This window comes from Lynx rufus, unplaced genomic scaffold (genome assembly GCF_022079265.1).
Source record: "Lynx rufus isolate CCGP_SWC_20201006 ecotype Redwood Valley unplaced genomic scaffold, mLynRuf1.p SCAF_7, whole genome shotgun sequence".
Classification (NCBI taxonomy): Eukaryota; Metazoa; Chordata; class Mammalia; order Carnivora; family Felidae; genus Lynx; species Lynx rufus.
The window spans coordinates 21,528,065-21,548,048 of NW_025814889.1; the positions used below are offsets into that span (position 1 = coordinate 21,528,065).

Below are 19,984 nucleotides of genomic sequence, written 5' to 3' on the forward strand. Positions count from 1 at the left end.
TTAGAAACGCCTTGGAGGGAGTATCTCTTGGCCAGGGAGGCAGGCCTTACGCCAGGATGGAGAGGGTCCTCTCTGTGGTCCCCCTCTGCGCAGCCCAGGGCCCTGCCCCTCACTCAGTAGCGTCCACATCATTCACTGGGTTGTTCTGGAGTATCAATGGCTTCTCCAAAGACTCTTCTTCCAGGGTTCCAGACACCCTCCCTAAAAAGACGGGAAAAGGAACATACGTGCATTTTGTTTTACTTGCTATATATAAACCACTTCCCGCTCCTCACGCAGAGCTCTTTGCCTCAGTTTTAGTGGGTCCTCCCTGTCTGGCCCCAGTTGGGAGCCCCTTCAAATAACCTGGAAGGGAAGTAGGACAGGTGGGCAGTGGGGGAGGTCGGGCAGTCAGATCCTCCTTGGCCTTCAGAATAGCTTGTCAGCCAAGTTTTTTTTTTTTTTTTTTTTTTCTGAGACAGTTTTCCTGCTGCTCCATACTATAGAAATGGTCTTAGGAGCCTGTGACCAAGGCCAGTAAATGACCTTCTGCTGAGGGTCACCTTCCTAGAATTAGGAGCAGTTGTAAGAGAATTTAAAAAGGCAGAGGCTGTCTTGTGTTTGGGTCCAAGGATCCAACGAAGATTTAAACTTCCATTTGCATTTTCAGTCTTTCCTCCATATGAAATAGAAAATTATGAATGAGAAGGAAACAAAACCAGTTGGCAGGGGTTCTGAAGTTGGGGACTGGGGAGGTTCCTCCCACCCCCCCCCCACCCCCCACTCAGGCTAGGCTCTCTGCTCTGTAGGGAGGGACATTTACCTGGTGTGTAAATTGTGAGGAAAGCGTTGGGGGTCTGAGACAGGAAAGCCACAACATGGGATGCGATGTTCCAGCTTTGAAGGGGAACAAAGGCCCTGAGCTAATCCCAGTGAAAGCCAGGAGCGTGGACAAGGCAACAAAGAATTGCAGCCTGCGGTCACCGGTAGGTGTCAATGTGGACACTTACAGCCGGGGCAGTGGGAGAGGGGAACACAGAGACAGGCTGTCATTCCAAGGCTTAACATGAACAAAGATAAAAACGTGACAACCTCGCCTTTCAATGGTGGGGAGGTTCAAAGTGGATTGCTAGGGAGTCTATCTGGGTCAAGTCTTTTCTGAAGCAGGCCCTTTCTTTTTCTACTCAAGTATCAGCCAGGGAAGTTCTGGGGCCCTTTTCCCAAGATAACTTTTCTTCCTAAAGGAAGAATTCTTCAAAATAACACCCAGTTCCACCCACTTGCCTAGGCAAAGAGATGGGCATCGTAGAAAAGGTGCTGATTCCTAGACATCGTATAAAAGATGCTGTTTTCTGCAACCCAGAGACCCAGGTGGCTGCATTAAGCCTTTGTGAACTTGAACAGCCTACCTTCACGTTTCGGTTAACATTCGCGTATTTAATGAAAATAAATAACATTTCCTTTTATGAAGCGGTGCATACATGTAGATGAATCTGGGGCTACCGTAATTTCCTCTCACAAAGAAATTTACATAGCATGCTGTTGAAGGAGTAACAGAAACCTGGCAGAGTTAGTATGCCCATGATTTCGGACTCACTATTACAAATCAGCCGACAAGGCATTTGCCAACAAATGGATCTCCTCTGTAATCTGAGAAAGATCATTGGGAGTCTTCCGCTAATGCAACTGATCAGCAGACTATCTTGGAGAGTTAATAAAGGGAAACGACAACAAATGATGTTTATCCTAAGAACTCAGAAACGTTTTCTCTAAATTCTGCTATCAAAACCAAAACACAAGTTTAAAAATCATAATGTGATAAAATTCTGATTTTCTGTAGCTGAAATAAGTCTCCTAACTAATAATAAAAAAAGGATGTAAATATCCTTAAAAGACTAATGACATTTCACAGGTAATGCAATTTAGAAAGAAACACTTCCATGTTTTCTTTTCCAACAATGTGCATTTTTGTAAACTGCTATAAATTGCAATTCAAAAGCACTGATCTCGCCATCCCCAATCATTTTTTATACTGATCAAATGAATGCAGATACTCCCATTTGGGAGGGGCGACATGACATTTCACTTGGCAGTTCTAAACAGGTCACAGACCTTTCACAGACCCTAAGGCAGTGGGAGGGAGCTCTTTGCTAAACCGTGTAACCAAATCAAACCAATGGTTACCCCTTTTCAAAACCATTGGAATGGTTTGCACAATGCTATTCACATAGCAGCACAGAAACTGAAAGGATGGTCATCCAATGGAAATTTCTTTCCTTTTGTTTAAACTTGCAGAGCTCAAAAAAGTAATACTCTGAAGGAAAACAATTACACTTACCGTGATAAAAATCACAGGCAGTAAACATGCTCGTTTACTGGCAGAACGCGGCATAGCTGTGGTCACGCATCGGGATGTAGATACGTGCACATGTATGTATGTATACGTATGTCTATTTATTGGAGATGTTGCTTTGTTTGAAACGTTAGGCACAAAGACACAACATGGCTGCCCTGGAGATGACCCATTGCTTTCAAGTTGCTTGAACACATCAGAATTTCCATTGTTAAGGTTGATTAATTGAAACTGATAAGTTACCATGAATAAAGATTGTTTTTCTGTTTAATGTGGTGGGCCTGATTTGGTAAATGCCTCATTCATGTAGCTTTGCGGTGCAGCATATGGGCAAGAGTCATTCAGTATCACAAACATATACAATTTATTATGCTTGTATGGGCATGACCAAAAGGCCTTTTTATTTTAAGGACAAAGTGGCAATGAAAAATTTTACTTAAAGAGTCACCAGTAACGTGACGCGCGATTTTGTCATTTGTACCTCGAGCTTCTATCTTTGCGTTTGTAGGAGTTGTTTTTAAAGTATAATATTTAAATAGAAGAAGGAGATGCATATATCCAAATTATATGGTGACAGCCATTGGGAATACAACAGCATTTATCCTGAAGTCAGCCGGTGTATGAAGAGCAAGCACTTTATTACTTTATTATCTGATGCCACCTGTATACCATACTGTTGGCAAACTTACCATAAATGTTGCACCGAGGTGCCACCAATAATAGCTCGCACTGCCCAGCTTACAACAAAATGCAAAGGAGGCTGGTAAATAATACGTCAACTTCCTGATGTCTTTTTAAAATGTTAATTAGTAAAATCAGAGGACGAAATTGAAAAATAATTTAGGGACTGTCACCCGAGAAAACAGTGGATTTATTAAATTTTCCCCAATGTAATTACTGTTCTTGAAAGCTGGACTCACTTTTTAAAGTGTTAAACCAACTCAAGACTGCCATGAGTGTTTACTGATAAAGGTAAGGTTTCTAATGTTTCCGTAAGGATGTTGTACGGAAACTTTTTTTTTTTTTTCCTTTTTCGTTTAGACTGCTCATGTAATCACCAGCAGAGTACTAACGAAAAAATATGAAAGGCATGCAAATGAACTAAGGGAATGACTGTATCAAACCATCAAAGAGATAGTTACCATATTCAGCTTTTAATGTCTTATCAAATAAATTCTCTGGTCATTCATGTCCATGAAAGAGTTCAAGTTCACCCAACATTTCTCAATTAGATTAGATGGGTAATCTCAGTTCAGCTCTTCTGGAGAGTAATAAACCACATTGGTCACAGTTGACCACTGCTAGTATGTGTTTCATAAAGGACTGGATGTCCATTGGAAAGCTAATCAGTGCACCGTCACTTGTAAAATTCCCTCCTGCATTTGGAAGTGATAATCTGTATCTAATTTTTAAAGAAAAATTTACTCTCCTTTCACTCTGCGGAGGCCAATTTCTTTTCTGGACCTGAATAGAGATCATTGGTGAAACAGTACCAAATAGCTTTGGTATGTGTATAACAAAAACCCACCTCTTTGTAGAACATAACAAATTATGCAATGTTCACAGATGCGCTTCCCATTGTGCCTTTTGTGAGAAAATGAAGGCCCAACTCTGTTCCCCACCCCCCTCTTTATGAAAGACTAGGCTGGCAACGCAATCTGTCCTAATCCTAGAGAAAAATAAATATACTTCATATGGAAGCTTTAGATCGCTATTTTTAAAGCGATTTGCATTGGGACTTCTGGTCTATGTAATTTGCACAAGTATGAATTTGAGGTTACAAACAGCTATGTATTCCCATCAACAGGCGAACAGCTTGGGGCCTCAGGATTAAACTGTGCCTTTTTCTCTCGCTCACCTCTGAAGTTTGGGTATTTAGTGGAAATGCTGTTTTCACACAATCATGCTTAAATTTATCGGTTACCAAGGAAATTCAGTAATTTTTCTGCGATTATTTTTGAAACAGACACACTATAAACATTTTATATTTTGTTTCTCTATTTTGGCTTTTGATTATCCTCCCCCCCACCCCAGCATTATTGGGCTATAATTGACATACAGCCCTGTGTAAGTTTCACATGTACAGCACGAGGACCTGACTTAACGTATAGTGTGAAATGAGCCCCACAGTAAATTTAGCTAACGGCTGTCATCGCATACAGATATTTTGAAAAAGAAGAGAAACAAAACGTTTTTCTCCTTGTGACGAGGACTTTAAAGATCTATATACAGCCCCAGTTTTGGTTATCTCAAAACTGGAGTTTGTGTCTTTTGACCACTTTCCTCCAATTCCCCCTCCCTATTTGGGGGGAGGAGGCCATAAGTAGGTCATTCTGAGTAACGAGGTGGCAATTTCTGCAGAAACGGGGAAGTGGAGAGGCCTTCTCAGGCCCACCCCACCTCACTGCACCACCTTAAATCCTGGTATTACTGTTATTGAGTGGACTAGTCGGATGGTTAAACGTCTGACTCTTGATCCCGGCTCAGGTCATGATCTCACAGTTCGTGGGCTTGAGCCCCACATAGGGCTCTGGGCTGATGGTGCGGAGCCTGCTTGGGATTCTGTCTCTCCTTCTCTCTGCCCCTCCCCACTTGTACACACGCGCGTGCTCTCTCTCTCTCTCAAAATAAATAAGTAAACTTTAAGAAAAAGAATATAAATTCCAAGCACTAAGAAGACCCCGCATCCTCAGAGCCTAACTTCTAGTAGGTGATCATAACACCTGTCCAATGGATGAACGAATGGAGTAACAAAGAGAAGGTGAAACCCAGTAAAGGTAAGTAGGGTGGCTCCCTTGGCATCCATGGCCTTTGCAGCTCCTCCGACATAGAATCTGGCCTTGGTCGTCAGACTGGCTTTGCCCAATGGGCCAGGAGCAAAGGCGGTGCCACCAGAGACTTGAACGGTCCCTGTGCATTGGAGCTTGTTTTCTTTTGCTGCTTTTAAGAACCCTGAGCGCATCTGATCACAAGACTCAGTGTGCCTGCTCAGTGATAAGAAATACAAGATCCAGTCACCCTGTCACCCCAGCAGATGGCCAGCTAACCACAGAAGACGAGTGAGTGCAGCAAGACCAGGCGCAAGACCTGTCACCTAGGTGAAGGCACGTATAAAGGCACAGAAGCACGGAATAGCATGGAATAGCAGGGAACAGTAAGTCATTTGTTACGACTAGATTAGAGAGCCCATGTAGGGGAAAGGGAGCTCTTATGAAAGGTCTTACATGCTAAACTGAAAAACTTGATTTTATCCTGAAAGCCATCGATTTTTATTGACCGATTAAGCAGGGGCAAACAAAGTGTGTAACAGCGACCCCAAAATTAAAATCTTTAGTGACTCCAGCACTTTAATACTCAAAGCACCGGCAGAGTTGAGTAACCAGGAGAAACAGAGAAGGGAGCTCCGGGAAGTAGGAGGAGAATTAGAACAGGCTGGTGACTTGGAAGTCAAAAGGAGAGCATCTTAAGAATTAAGGGAGGCTCATTAGTAACACGCTGGCGTGCAGTCAAGTGAGAGAACTGGAAACCAGTTTCGCATCTGAAGGATTCCGATGACCTAGGTGAGAGCTGTGTCTGTGAGATGTAAAGCCAGAAGGCAAGTAGAGTAACCTGGAGAAGGGGAAGGAAGGAGAGAAAGCAGGCTCTGATTGCTCTCCGGAGGGCTAACATTTAAGGTAGGAGGACCAGAGGCACTTGCTTGAAGAGGAAGGGAAGGAATGAGTAAGAAAAGGAGGCATGGACACGTTTATAGGAAGAGGGCACAGGGACCTCGGTGATACCCTTTAGTCTGAGGACAAGTAGGGACTTTGTGCATTAGCAACCTAAGTTGATAACAGTAGAAGTCTCAGTGGAATGAACTTCAGATTCAGTTTTATTACACATTTGTTGATCACTTACTGACTGCCAGGAAAGTGACAGGCAAATCTATACACAATTTATACGCAAGGCTTATCACATTTGATTCCTTAATGCTAGAATGTGTTTTGAAGCTTGGAAGAAGTTAAGTTTCTAATCAATCAAGGGGAAATGTCTCCTTTATGGTGAAAATTAACGGCAGAACATGTAACGCAAAGTGGAAACATAAAGTCACTGAACTCATTTGGGACAGTGGCTGTCCCTCTAGTTAATGTGGACGTCATGGAAGTTATTCAATTGCCTTAAGTATTAGCTTCCTAACGCTGCTGGAACCAAGTAACATAAAGTGGATGGCTTAAAGATATTAATTCCCTCACATGAGTTCTGCAGGCTGAAAGTCCAAAATCGTGGTGTTGGTGAGACCATGCTCCCTCTCTGACTCTGAGGAGAATCTTCCCTTCTTCTCCCTAAATTCTGGTGGCAGCCATCCTCCTTTGATGTTCTCTGGATTCCAGCTACATCACTCCATTCTCTGTTTCTGTCACCACAAGGCATTCTCCCTGTGTGTCTGTGTCAAAATTTCCCTCTTCTTAGGACACAAGTCATAATGAATTAATGACCTAATGACCTCATCTTAACTTGACTACATCCGCAAAGACCCTATTTTTAATTTTTTTTTTTCAACGTTTATTTATTTTTGGGACAGAGAGAGACAGAGCATGAACAGGGGAGGGGCAGAGAGAGAGGGAGGCACAGAATCGGAAACAGGCTCCAGGCTCCGAGCCATCAGCCCAGAGCCCGACGCGGGGCTCGAACTCACGGACCGCGAGATCGTGACCTGGCTGAAGTCGGACGCTTAACCGACTGTGCCACCCAGGCGCCCCCGCAAAGACCCTATTTTACAAGTAAGGTCACATTCGCAGGAATTGTGGGTGAGGGTTTCAACATCTTTTCGGAGCAGAGGACATAGTTCAACCCATAATGCATTCTTGTCTGGAAAAGGTAACTCATTGCCTATTTCATAGGCAGAATATCAACAAAAATGACTTTTACTAAGATGCAACAGGGGCGCCTGGGTGGCGCAGTCGGTTGGGCGTCCGACTTCAGCCAGGTCACGATCTCGCGGTCCGTGAGTTCGAGCCCCGCGTCAGGCTCTGGGCTGATGGCTCAGAGCCTGGAGCCTGTTTCCGATTCTGTGTCTCCCTCTCTCTCTGCCCCTCCCCCGTTCATGCTCTGTCTCTCTCTGTCCCAAAAATAAATAAACGTTGGAAAAAAAAAAAAGATGCAACAGAGAGTTTTTAAGGGTTTCATTAGAAAACATAAAGAAATAGAAGGCATCCAAACTGATAAGCAAGAACTAAAATTCTCACTAATTACAGATGATTTGATACTATACATAGAAAACTCTAAAGACTCCACCAAAGATGCTACTAGAACTGATAAATGAATTCAGTAAAGTTTCAGGAGACAAAATCAATGTACAGAAACCTGCTGCATTCCTATAACTAATAATGAAGCAGCAGAAAGTGAATTTAAGAAAACTATCCCATTTGCAATTGCACCAACAATAGTAATATACCTAAGAATAAACTGAACCAGAGAAGTGAAAGACCAGTACTCCGAAAACTGTAAAACACTGATAAAAGACATTGAAGGCAACACAAAGAAATGGAAACACATTCCATTAATATGGGACCACGAAAGACCTCAAAGCAATCTTGAGAAAAAAAACTGGAAGTATTACGGTTCCAGATTTCAAGTTATATTACAAAGTGAGAGTAACCAAAACAGTATGGTACTAGCATAAAAATAGACACAGATCAATGGAATAGAACAGAAAACTCAGGAAACCCACAACTATATAGTCAATTAATCTTTGACAAAGCAAGAACGAATATTCAATGGGAAAAAAGCAGTCTCTTCAGCAAATAGTATTGGGAAAACTGGACAACCACATGCAAAAGAATGAAACCGGACCATGCTCTCTTTCATCATTCACAAAAAGAAACTCAAAATGGATTAAAGACCTAAATGTGAGACCTGAAGCCATAAAAAATACCAGAAGCACAGGCAGCAATTTCTCTGACATTGGCCATAGTGACGCTTTTCTAGATATGTTTCCAGAGGCAAGGGAAACAAAAGCAAAAATAAACTATTAGGACTACATCAAAATAAGTCTCTGCCCAGCAAAAGAAATAATCAACAAAACTTAAAGGCAAACTACGGAATGGGAGAAGATATTTGCAAATGATATATCTGATAAAGGGTTAGTATCCAAAATATATAAAGAACTGATACAACTCAACATCTAAAAAATAACCCAATTAAAAAATGGGCAGAAGACATGAACAGACATTTCTCCAAAGAAGACCTACGGATGGCCAACAGACACATGAAAAGATGCTCAACATCACTGATCATCAGGGAAATACAAATCAAAACTACAATGAGCCTTACACCTGTCAGAATGGCTGAAATCAACAACACAGGAAACAACAGGCCAGGCAAAGATATGAAGAAAGGGGAACCCTCTTGCACTGTTGGTGGGAATGCAAACTGGTGCAGCCACTGTGGAAAACAGTGTGGAGGTTCCTCAAAAATTTAAAAATAGAACTACAGTAATTGCACTACTGGGTATTTACCTCCAAAATACAAAAACACTAATTCAAAGGGATACATGCACCCTTATGTTTATTGCAGCATTATTTGCAATAGTCAAACAGTCTACTGACAGATGAATAGATAAAGAAGATGTGATATCACATCTCTCTCTCTCTATATATACATACAGGTATGTATATACACATACCTGTATCTATTCATCTCTCTCTATATATATATACACATACATGTATGTATATACACACACGTATATACATGTATGTACACACGCATGTATGTATATATTTACATACGTGTATACATGTATATATACATGTATACATATATGTATTATATGTGTTATATAATATATATTATATATTATATTATATGTATTATATACGTGTGTGTGTGTGTGTGTATATATATATATATATATACAGTGGAATACTACTCAGCCATAAAAAGAATGAAATTGAAACCTTGCCATTTGCAATAACATGGATGGAGCTAGAGAGTATAAAGCTAAGTGAAATAAGTCAGTCAGAGAAAAACAAATATCATATGATTTCACTCATATGTGGAATTTTTTCTTGTCTTTTTTTTAAAATGTAAGCTCCATGCCCAATGTGGGGCCTGAACTCATGACCCTGAGTTAGAGTCGCATGCTATATACCTCCTGAACCAGTCAGGCACCCCTCATATATGGAATTTAAGAAATAAACCAGGGGCACATGAGTGGTTCAGTTGGTTAAGTATCTGAGTCTTGATTTCCACTCAGGTCATGAGCTCATGGTTGGTGAGTTCGAGCCCTGCATTGGGCTTTGTGCTGACAGCTCAGAGCCTGGAGCCTGCTTCAGTTTCTGTGTCTCCCTCCCTCTCTCTGCCCCTCCCTGCCCCCCCCCTTCAAGAATAAATAAACATTAAAAAAATTTAAAAAGGTATTCTTTTTAAATATATTTACAAATATAATATATATAATATCTATTTATATATTCCTTTTATATTCATAAATATCTTAATGCACACTTTTGGTGTATGAGACAATGATAATTGTGGCCATAAATTTACAAGACAAAATGTTCTTAGAACAGCATAAGTTAAAGCTGAAAAGTCTTTGGTTCAGAAACACAAAGAAAACACAAAGAAAAAATGTTTGAACATTTAGGACTTTTTTTGGTGAAGGGAGAAGGAAGTACAATGGTATACAGTGAGTCTACGATCTAGTATACCCTATGCTCCATGATAAATAGAATTTCAAAAGAGAGACCAGAAAGACATAATGGGCAAGATAAGATAAACATAAGACATGTAAAGCAATGAACCAGGTTGTTATGGATCGAATTGTGTCTCCCTGAAAGATGGTGAAGTCCTAGTACCTGTGAGTGTGAACGTAATTAGAAATAAGGTCATGTAGACGATCAAGTTAAGATGAGGTCTTCAGGGTGGGCCCTAATGCAATATGTCTGTGTCTTTATGAAAAGGAGAAATTTGGACACAGATACAGACACACCCAGAGGGGAGGCAATGTGAAGACATAGGGGAAATGCCATTGACAAGCCGAGGAACACTCGAGGTTACCGGAAGCTCAGAGAGAAGCATGGAACAGGTTCTCCCTCGCCTCCCTCACAGCTGTCAGAAGACACCCCCCCTGCTAACACCTTGATTTCAAACTTCTATCATCCAGAACTGTGAGACAATAACATTTGTGTAGTTTAAATCACCCAGTTTGCTGTACTTTGTTACAGCAGCCCTAGAAAATTGACACAGGGGCTGAAACCACAGGCCTATGGGCTCTGGCTGCAGGATTTCATGACAGCCGGGAATAGAGCTCCTTTTTTTTTTTTTTTTTTAAAGCTTATTCATTTATTTTGAGAGAGAGAGAGAGAGAAAACATGAGCAGGGGAGGGTAGAGAGAGAGAGAATTCCAAGCAGGTTCCGTACTGTCAGTATGGAGCCCAACGTGGGGCTCAAAAGCACGAACTGTGAGATCATGGCCTGAGTGGAAATCAAGAGTTAGATGCCTAACCGACTGAGCCACTCAGACGCCCCAGAGCTCCTGTATGGTCAAAAAGGCTAAATGTGCTCCATGTTGGGTAAAAGAAGAAATTCACTCCTCAAAGGCAGTAGCTTCAATGAAAGGATACTGTGGGAGGAAAAAAAAAAAAAAAAACCCAGAAAAATAGTTTCTAATCTGGGGCTATGGCTTTATAGAAAGCTCTGGGCCTAGGGAGGCTCAAAGGCAAAAACTACTTCACACAGAGGAACTGAACCAAGCCACCTGATGGCTTGGAGGCTTCAAGACCCTAATGTCACAGTGGCACAGGCAACCCCCAAACTTAGGAGAACTGGTTTTGGACTAGGAGTGAGACTAGCATAGTGGAAGCAGGCACAGAGCTGTATTCAGGTGGGGAGAGAAAGAAAGGAAAAGAAAATTAAAGAAAAGAAAAGGAAAAAGAAGAGAAAAACAAAAGAAAAGAGAGAAAGACAGAGGGAGGGAGGAAGGAGGAAGGAAATGAGCCTGAAAACCAAAGTTCCAAAATAAATAAAAGAATAGAATGCTTGTAAAGACAATAGCAAGATAAGCTGTGAGAACATGAATTCACTCCAGATAAATTTTAGTTGATAACATAGTCCGACAAAAACTTTGAAATATGTGTATCACAGAAATAATTGATAGTGTCCATTAAAAAAATTATGATACAAAATAGGCCAGAACAAAATACACAAAAACCATATAAATATACATAAATATATACATGAAAAGAAAAGAAATAGAGCTTGTAATTTTTTTGACATTGACCATGGCAACATTTTTCCAGATATGTCTCCTGAGGCAAGGGAAACAAAAGCAAAAATAAACTACTGGGACTACTCCAAAATAAAACGCAACAGTGAAGGAAACCAACGAAAACAAAGGCAACCTACTGAATGGGAGAAGATATTTGCAAATGATACATCTGACAAGGGGTTCATATCCAAAATACATAAAGAACTTACACAATTCAATGCTAAAAAAACCCAAATAATCTGATCAAAAATGGGCAGAGGACCTGAATACACATTTTTCCATAGAAGGCATATACATGGCCAACTGGCACATGAAAATATGTTCAACGTCACTAATCATCAGGGAAATGCAAGTCAAAACAGCAGTGAGACACATGTGAGTGGCTAAAATCAAAATGACTAGAAATAACAAGTGTGGGTGAGGATGTGGAGAGAAAGAAACCTTGTGCACGGTTAGTGGAAATTGTTGGGGAAGCCGCTGTGGAAAACAGTACGGAGGTTCCTCAAAATATTAAAAATAGAAATACCATATGATCCAGTAATCCCACTCCTGGGTATTTACCAAAGAAAATAAAAACACTAATTCAAAAAGATATAGGCACCCCTATGTTTACTGCAACATTATTTATAATAGCCAAGATATGGAAGCAACCCATGTGTCCATTGATAGGTATGTTAAGTGGGTAAGGAAGATGTTATTTATATAAATATACACATATATATTTTTAATGTTTTTATTTATTTTTTAAGAGAGAGAGAACAAGTGGGGGAGGGGCAGAGAGAGGGGGACAGAGGATCTGAAGCGGGCTCTGCACTGACAGGCCGACAACAGCGAGCCTGAGGTGGGGCTTGAGCTCACAAACCGTGAGATCGTGACCTGTGCTGAAGTCAGACGCTCAATTGACTGAGCCACCCGGGCACCCATACCATATATCCACATATATACACCATATATTTACATATACACATACATATATGGTATGCATAATGAATATATATATGCCATATATTTACATATACATATACACATATGGTATATATAATGAATATATATATGTATATGTTTATGTATATATATGTATATATATGGTATATATAATAAATATCACTCGGCCATCAAAAAAGATGAGATCTTGACATTTGTGCCGACATGGATGGACCTAGAGGGCATTATGCTGAGTGAAACAAGGCAGACAGAGGAAGACAAAACGATTTCACTTACATGTGGAGTCTGAAAACCAAAATAAAGGAAAAAAATGAAATAAAAGCAGAATCAGACCTATAAAGACAGAGAACAAAGTGATGGCTGCCAGAGGCAAAGGAGGTGGGGAAATGGGCAGAATGGGTGAAGGGGAGTGGGGAGGTCCAGGCTTCCAGTTACGGAAAGAATAAGTCACAGAGATAGAAAGTACAGCATAGAGAATATAATTAATTCTTGTAATATATTGCAATATATTGCAATAGTGACACTTCAAAATTTGTCCTATTAAGAGAGAAACAAGAGAAGGGTGTCCCTGACTTCTCTGTTCAGCATCATAGTGACAATCCTAGCCAGTGCAATACGAAAAAGAAAAAACAGGGGCGCCTGGGTGGCTCAGTCGGTGAAGTGTCTGAGTCTTGGTTTCCGCTCAGGTCATGATCTCAGGGTTCATGAGTTCGAACTCCATGTAGGGCTCTGTGCTGACAGCTTGGAGCCTGCTTGGGATTCGTGCTCTCTGCCCCTCTCCCTCCCCCACTCGCGCTCACTCTCTCTCTCTCAAAATAAATAAACATTTTAAAAAGATAAAAATATAAAAAGAAAAAAGGAAAGAAAAAGTAATCGCTATATGAAGATCGGAAAACACAAGTTTTCAAAATTATAGATGTGATTGTCTAAACAGACACGCTAAGAGACTTTCAGACAAGCTATTAGAATCAACAGAGTTCAGTTTCCTCAGTTTCCAAACTTGGGGTCCCTCCAGTTGAAAGTAATACTCATACGATATCTATTGCACCCCAAGATATCATTTCAAGCCCACTTAAGGGTGTACTTGATATGCCCACAAATTTGCATGAATCTATACACAATATCTTGTAACATTTTGTCACTTCTGTAACAGAACCACTCCTAAATTTAAAAATTAATCCCCACTGTCTCTGCACTAATTAAACCCTCTCTCAATACTTCGTTCCCACCACAGAGGCTTATATGGTTTATAAGGCCTCGTAACTAACAGGCAGGCAGCTAAGGTGTGGGATAAAATAATGTTCACGAGATCCAGAGAGGCTGCTGAATTCCAACTCGTGGTCCAACGCGTGACTAACAGTGCGCACCAGAAAGCGTTCCTGTCTCACGCTTTATACTTTGGAGAGCTCTACCTATCAGTTTGGGGCACAATTACGAACGTGTGTAGTGGCATTTGTTAAATGAAACATTGCCCACATATACTTAAAAGCATCACCAGACTAAATTAACACAGGACAGTCCTGATGCCAAATTAATAAAGTACTTTCAGAATACGTATTAGTCTTCACCCTCTTTTCTACTCCATTCTAACTCAAAGTTTTATGATCTTATAAATTCAAAGTAACTTGCCGGCTTACTCATTTCAAAGATTAACACTGTATTTTCAAAGGATGGATTACCTTTCATTTTCCTTTTTCACATTTTTCAATCTCCCTCTAACCCATGGGCAGAGCCTCAGTAACACAGACAACCTCTGATTTTTGTGATTAGTTCTCTAACCCAACTGGTCATCTTGACTCTTTTCTATGCTACTGAGAATTCATGGTATTTGGGAAGGTGTTTTAAGAGACACACTGCTGATCGTCCAAGCTTTAATTATCATCTAATCTCCTAAATCCCAGACCTTGAGTAGAACATATCTCTAGAATATAGGTATGAAGAGCAAGCAACATTCCTAAGGAAAGGTCGTTGAGAATCAGCCCAAATCTTAAAGGTAAGGATCACATATATAACTTGGAAACAGACCATTTGAATAATAGGTAATTGGTGACAATAGGGAAATAGTAGAGAAGTTTCCATTAACACTTACAGACCCCTTAACATATTATGTTTAGTAAATCAGCTTGGTCCTGGTATTAACTCGTATTGATGGATTAATTCCTTCTTCTAACATTTTTTAATAGCCACAATGGCTATCAATTACACGGTAAATGATGTTATATATTGATTATGCATATATGTAGTGTATGTAGTAATATTACAAAATATGCATTTGAACATGAATTTGAAAACCTTACTAAATTATATTAATTATAGTTACACTCTAAAAGCAATATATAAAATAATGCTAACATTATGTCTGAAATTTCTTTTGCTTTTCATTTTTTTTACGTAAGTTCCAACTTCTTACGTGATTTGTAAAGTTATTTTTGTGTTTACAACAAAAACAGGAGTCACTGAACTCCACTCTCAATGAACATGTATCTTTACAAGTTGGTGGAAAACACATTTAGAAAAAAAATACTTTTCGAGTCCAGAGCTTCAAAGGGTGAAAAGAAGGATTTTTGAATGATTTCAAATATATTACAATTGTTCCACTATTCTTTAAAAGCCTTTAAAATCACCTCTTCAATATGTCTTCCTTGAAAGTCTCAGAGAATGAACAAAACAATGTAATCTAGGTTTAAATTTGGGTGTCTCCTGTGTTTCAGATATTTATGTTTGAGCTTTCTCTTGCTGACAAGCCACTTAAAGGGTCAGTGTTACTTTGAGGTTTTATCTATGAGATTCGTGTCTTTGGGGCTCATTAAGAACATTTCCAAAGATTACAATGTCAATAGCACCTAATTACTGGGCTGTGAGAAAGGTCTTCTTGAGTACATAAAATCTGCGGCAGTCCACAGTATACAATGGGCAGTTCAGATCCCAAATTTTATCACCGCTAAGTAGCAAACAAATTAATAATGTTACCTGGGCTCTCTTGGGATAATTACCACTGCGTAAAAACTGCTTTGAAATTTTGCAGATAGTATCATACCTCATTTTTTATTCTCTTACATTGACAAAATGTATTTCTCTCTCTCTCTCTCTCTCTCTCTCTTTTTAGCGATCTCTTTTTCTATGTCGCATGAATGATTCTCTTTTGTTCTCTTTAGAATTTTTTGGATTAAAACTTGCCACAACACAAAAAGTTATTTTCAAGCTGCTTAGAAGAGATGTGTCCCCTGATATAACATCGTTTTAAACTATACTTTATGTTTACTGTCACCGTTTTCAAAATGCCTACTGTGTACTTTGATACGAATGGTCAATTTTATTCTTATGCTCCCGGCTGGTAGAAAGGTAATTACTGAAGAATTAGAGGAGAGACTAGTTCTTTTAAATCACCAGAGTAGCCTCGTACTGAGGACATTATGACTCGTGTGATGGGCTAAAAGGTAGGTTCGCGGACTTTACTTGGGGAAGTTGGGGATAATTTGGTCAATAGCTCAGGAGGAAAGGTAAGGAGAGGGGTTCTCTAGGCACATAGCATGTATCTCGTGTAATCCTCATTGCAAAGCCATGAGCTGGGGTCACCATCCCATGGTACAGAGCAGAGGGAATTGAGATGATGTCAGTAAGCGAGTGGTTGGAGCTGGGATGTGAACTGAAGTCTGTTGGCCTCCATGGCTTCTCTCTAACGTCCCTCATTTCCCCGTTGCGTGCGGTTGAGAACGGGGCTCATGTCACGCATACGTCTTGGGGTCAGTCAATATAATTGGATGGTGACAAGCCAGGGCTCTGGGGCCACACGGTCTGGGTTTGAATCCAGCTGTGCCACCTGTTGTGGAACAACTCTGGTAGCCTACTAAAACTCTCTGTATCCCACTGTCTCCTCTGTAGACCGGGGGAAAGCAAGAATGCCAGCCTCCTAGGGCTTTGTGAGGACTAGAGCTAAAACGTGAAAGACATTTACAACAGCACCTACTTCCACTAAATGTTAGCCATGCACAAGTATTAAAAGTACCTTGTGGTGTGAAAATACGATCTAATAACCTCTCGGGTTCTCTGATGTAACACTGAGGATGCTGTTAACATGGAGGCTAAGTATTCAGTAAGTATTTAGAATATTAATATTTGATTTGCATGTTCTAAAAAACGGAACTCAATACAACACTGACTTTATTTTGTTTTTTTTTTTAACGTTTATTTATTTTTGAGACAGAGAGAGACAGAGCATGAACGGGGGGAGGGTCAGAGAGAGAGGGAGACACAGAATCTGAAACGGGCTCCAGGCTCTGAGCTGTCAGCACAGAGCCCGACGCGGGGCTCGAACTCACGGACCGCGAGATCGTGACCTGAGCCGAAGTCGGCCGCCCAACCGACGGAACCACCCAGGCGCCCCTACAACACTGACTTTAAAGAGTTTGATTTGGGGGTCTGTCACCAGATAGGTTACAGTAATCCCCCATGCTATAGAAAATCATAATGTAACTAAACAGCTCTTTAATAATGTATTTGTGAATTTGTGCTCAAAAATACTAAAAATGTACTAAACTATTTCCTTGGGGGCCTGAAGGGAGTAACCTGTGTGCTAGTGAGATTCATTTACTCTCCGAATTAGCAAATTTATAATTCGGTTTTCCTCCTGGCATTCATTTATTCATTTCCATTCATTAAAAATAGAACATGTATTTCTATGTGCACCTGGGTGGCTCAGCCGGTTAAGCGTCCGATTTCGGCTCAAGTCATGATCTTGAGGTTCACGAGTTTCAGCCCCGCATAAGGCTCTGTGCTGACAGCTCAGAGCCCGGAGCCTGCTTTGGATTCTGTGTCTCCCTCTCTGCCCCTCCCCTTGCTCGCACTCTGTCTCTGTCTTTGTATCTCTCTCAAAAATAAACATTAACAAAAAATTTAGAGAAAAAAAAAAGAATATGTATTTCTAGTAAATTTTGGAATAACTGGAATCCACTTAACAAGAGACTTTTATTGACTGGATTATTTCCCCACACTATCTTCAAAGGGAACAACGCGGCATGTCAAAGTTGTATCAGAGATTTAGTAGAAAGCAATTTCGGGGGTTTTGTCCAGAGATGTTTGGTGTGAACACGGTCACATACATCTCCAGTGCAATGCAGATAAACGTTCAGAATGATGGGAGAGCTTTGTGGAGTATCGCAAGATTGTGGATCATAAAAAAGCATTTACATTCGATTTTATTTAGTAAAACAAAAGAGCAGGTTAATGAAGGGTGGAAATAACCCTGCATTTTCAGGGCTGAGGAAAGGGAGTGACAGCATTTGTTTTGGCCGGAGCTACCGTGTATTCTAGGTGGCCATCAAGGTTAATTTGTGTTACTTTGAATGGACCTTTGAAAAATGGAAAATCAATTTTGGATGCAAAATCGTCAACTGGATTTCTGGGGAATGGAATGTTGCTGTTAATTAAACTCTCTAATTAAAATGTCAGGCAACCCATAGGTTCCAAATTCGACAATCTAGCTTTTTAGAACAAATCCTGAGAGCCTCTCTTACCCTAATACATTATGATGTTTCAGAAGTAACTTGCTGTGTGGGTTAGAATTTCCAACGACTCAACAGGTCTGATCTCATTTAATTGATCTAAACTTATTTAACTTCAGATGCCTTTAAAAGGTTGCCACTCTGGGGCGCCTGGGTGGCTCAGTCGGTTAAGCGTCCAACTTTGGCTCAGGTCACGATGTCACGGTTTGTGAGTTGGAGCCCCACGTCGGGCTCTGTGCTGACAGCTCAGAGCCTGGAGCCTGCTTCAGATTCTGTGTCTCCCTCTCTCTCTGCCCCTCCTCCATCTGTGTGCGTGCATAGGCGTGTGCACACACGCTCTCTCTCAAAGAAAGAAAGAAAGAAAGAAAGAAAGAAAGAAAGAAAAGATTGCCATTCTGCAAGCTAGCAGCTGCATGCTTTAGAGTCTGGTGTTCTTATAATGTAAACGGCAGCCCAGGAAGCAAACAGCCCTATGATTGTTGGAAGATTTCTCTGTACCCAGGGCAGGTACATCTAGAACAGACACTACCTACAATATAAGCACTAAAGAAAAAGCCTCTCTGTTGCATGGAAACCCAGAAGAAAGGTTCCCCTCTGCTAAAGCACAATGTAGGTTTCAAAAAGCAGATTTTAAGATTAGGGCCCAGGATTTAAAACCTCTTATCCCACACTTCTCCCTTGCATAAATATTCATTATAGAAGTCTACTTTTAACCATTCCCAGACAGAAAAACAGAAATTACTGACACCCTTTGGTTATCATCAGCAAACTAATAGAATTCAAACGAATAATGTCATATTTTGTTCGCCTAACTTGTTTGTTACAGAATAGGCAGCATGGTTATTTCCTAAAGACCTCCAGAAGCCTATGGACGAAACATACTTCTGGTTCCAAAAGAATTCAGTTTGAAGCCCCGTCAGGACCCATGGCACATAAAGTATGCTAGAAAGTCATACTTTTCTTCTGGTTCTTAAAATGGACAAATGGGAATTCAACACGAGCTTCAGGCTTGTGATAGTTTAATAAGATAGAAAAGGATCTCAACTGAGACCATTTCTAGTTTTGAAGTGTGATTAAATTCATTTTCAGTTAGCAGGGATTGATACTCAGCAATGCGTATTAGCATTCTTTTATTCAGCATATCCAAGTATTCGTTTCATAAACTGGCGGAAGAAAGCATCCACCCAGAATTCCAAACGCCTCGCGATAACAACGAGAAGGCAATCTCAATCTAGACTAAGTGCCCGTTCCGCGTGTGAACTGTTTTTTCCAACAATAATGATACTTACCTTTTGGTGACGGGGGAAAATACGTCTGATCACTGACTACATCCGTGTCCTTGTTGTCTAGCTGCAGGTAAACCAAAAGGTTTCATTACTGAGGGTGGATAATAGCAACTGATTAAATGTTTAACAGAGAACAAATAATCTACCTACCACAGGTGTATGATCGCTTGAAGAGGAGGTACGGTCTGTTATCAGGTTCATCTTAGACTCCACAAATAAAGGTTTTAATTTCTGAAAGGCACAGAAGGTATGTTTTGTGTTTTCAAGAGGAAAGAATCATCAAGTCAAATGATGTACAACGTTCTTCGACCCTTAATTAACTAAGATCTGAAAACTAAGGTCCCGATTTATTGGCTTAAATATGGCTGGGGAAATCCTTTCCTTGATACCCATGGAATAGACAGACCCCCTCCCTTATTTGGACTACCTTGAGAGAAAATTCAAGAAAAATGGTTTCTTCAATGTCTTTTCTGACTCTTCTTCCTTTTCTTTCATTTTCCTTTTTTGAGTACAGTTGACACACGATGTTACATTAGTTTCAGGTGGATAATTTCGTGATTTAACGAGTCTACACGTTATGTTATGCTGCGCTCACGGGTATCGCTACCCTCTGTCTCCGGATTCCGCCTCCTTTTCATGATCTCCACCCCATTCGGGGTTTAGAATTTGTAAC

The 19,984-nt window shown here is 40.5% G+C and overlaps 1 protein-coding gene across 1 annotated transcript in view; it reads right to left on the reverse strand.

Annotated features, from left to right (window-relative positions):
- Nucleotides 1-109: 109 nt before the first annotated feature.
- Nucleotides 110-19,984, reverse strand: part of CUNH10orf67 (chromosome unknown C10orf67 homolog) — a 162,079-nt gene continuing 142,204 nt past the window's right edge. Inside the window, exons 17-19 of the mRNA XM_047066303.1 lie at nucleotides 19,462-19,542; nucleotides 19,315-19,375; nucleotides 110-201 (exon numbers count right to left, since the gene is read on the reverse strand). Coding sequence (XP_046922259.1) covers nucleotides 110-201; nucleotides 19,315-19,375; nucleotides 19,462-19,542 — 234 coding nt within the window. The remainder of the gene's footprint in view (nucleotides 202-19,314; nucleotides 19,376-19,461; nucleotides 19,543-19,984) is intronic.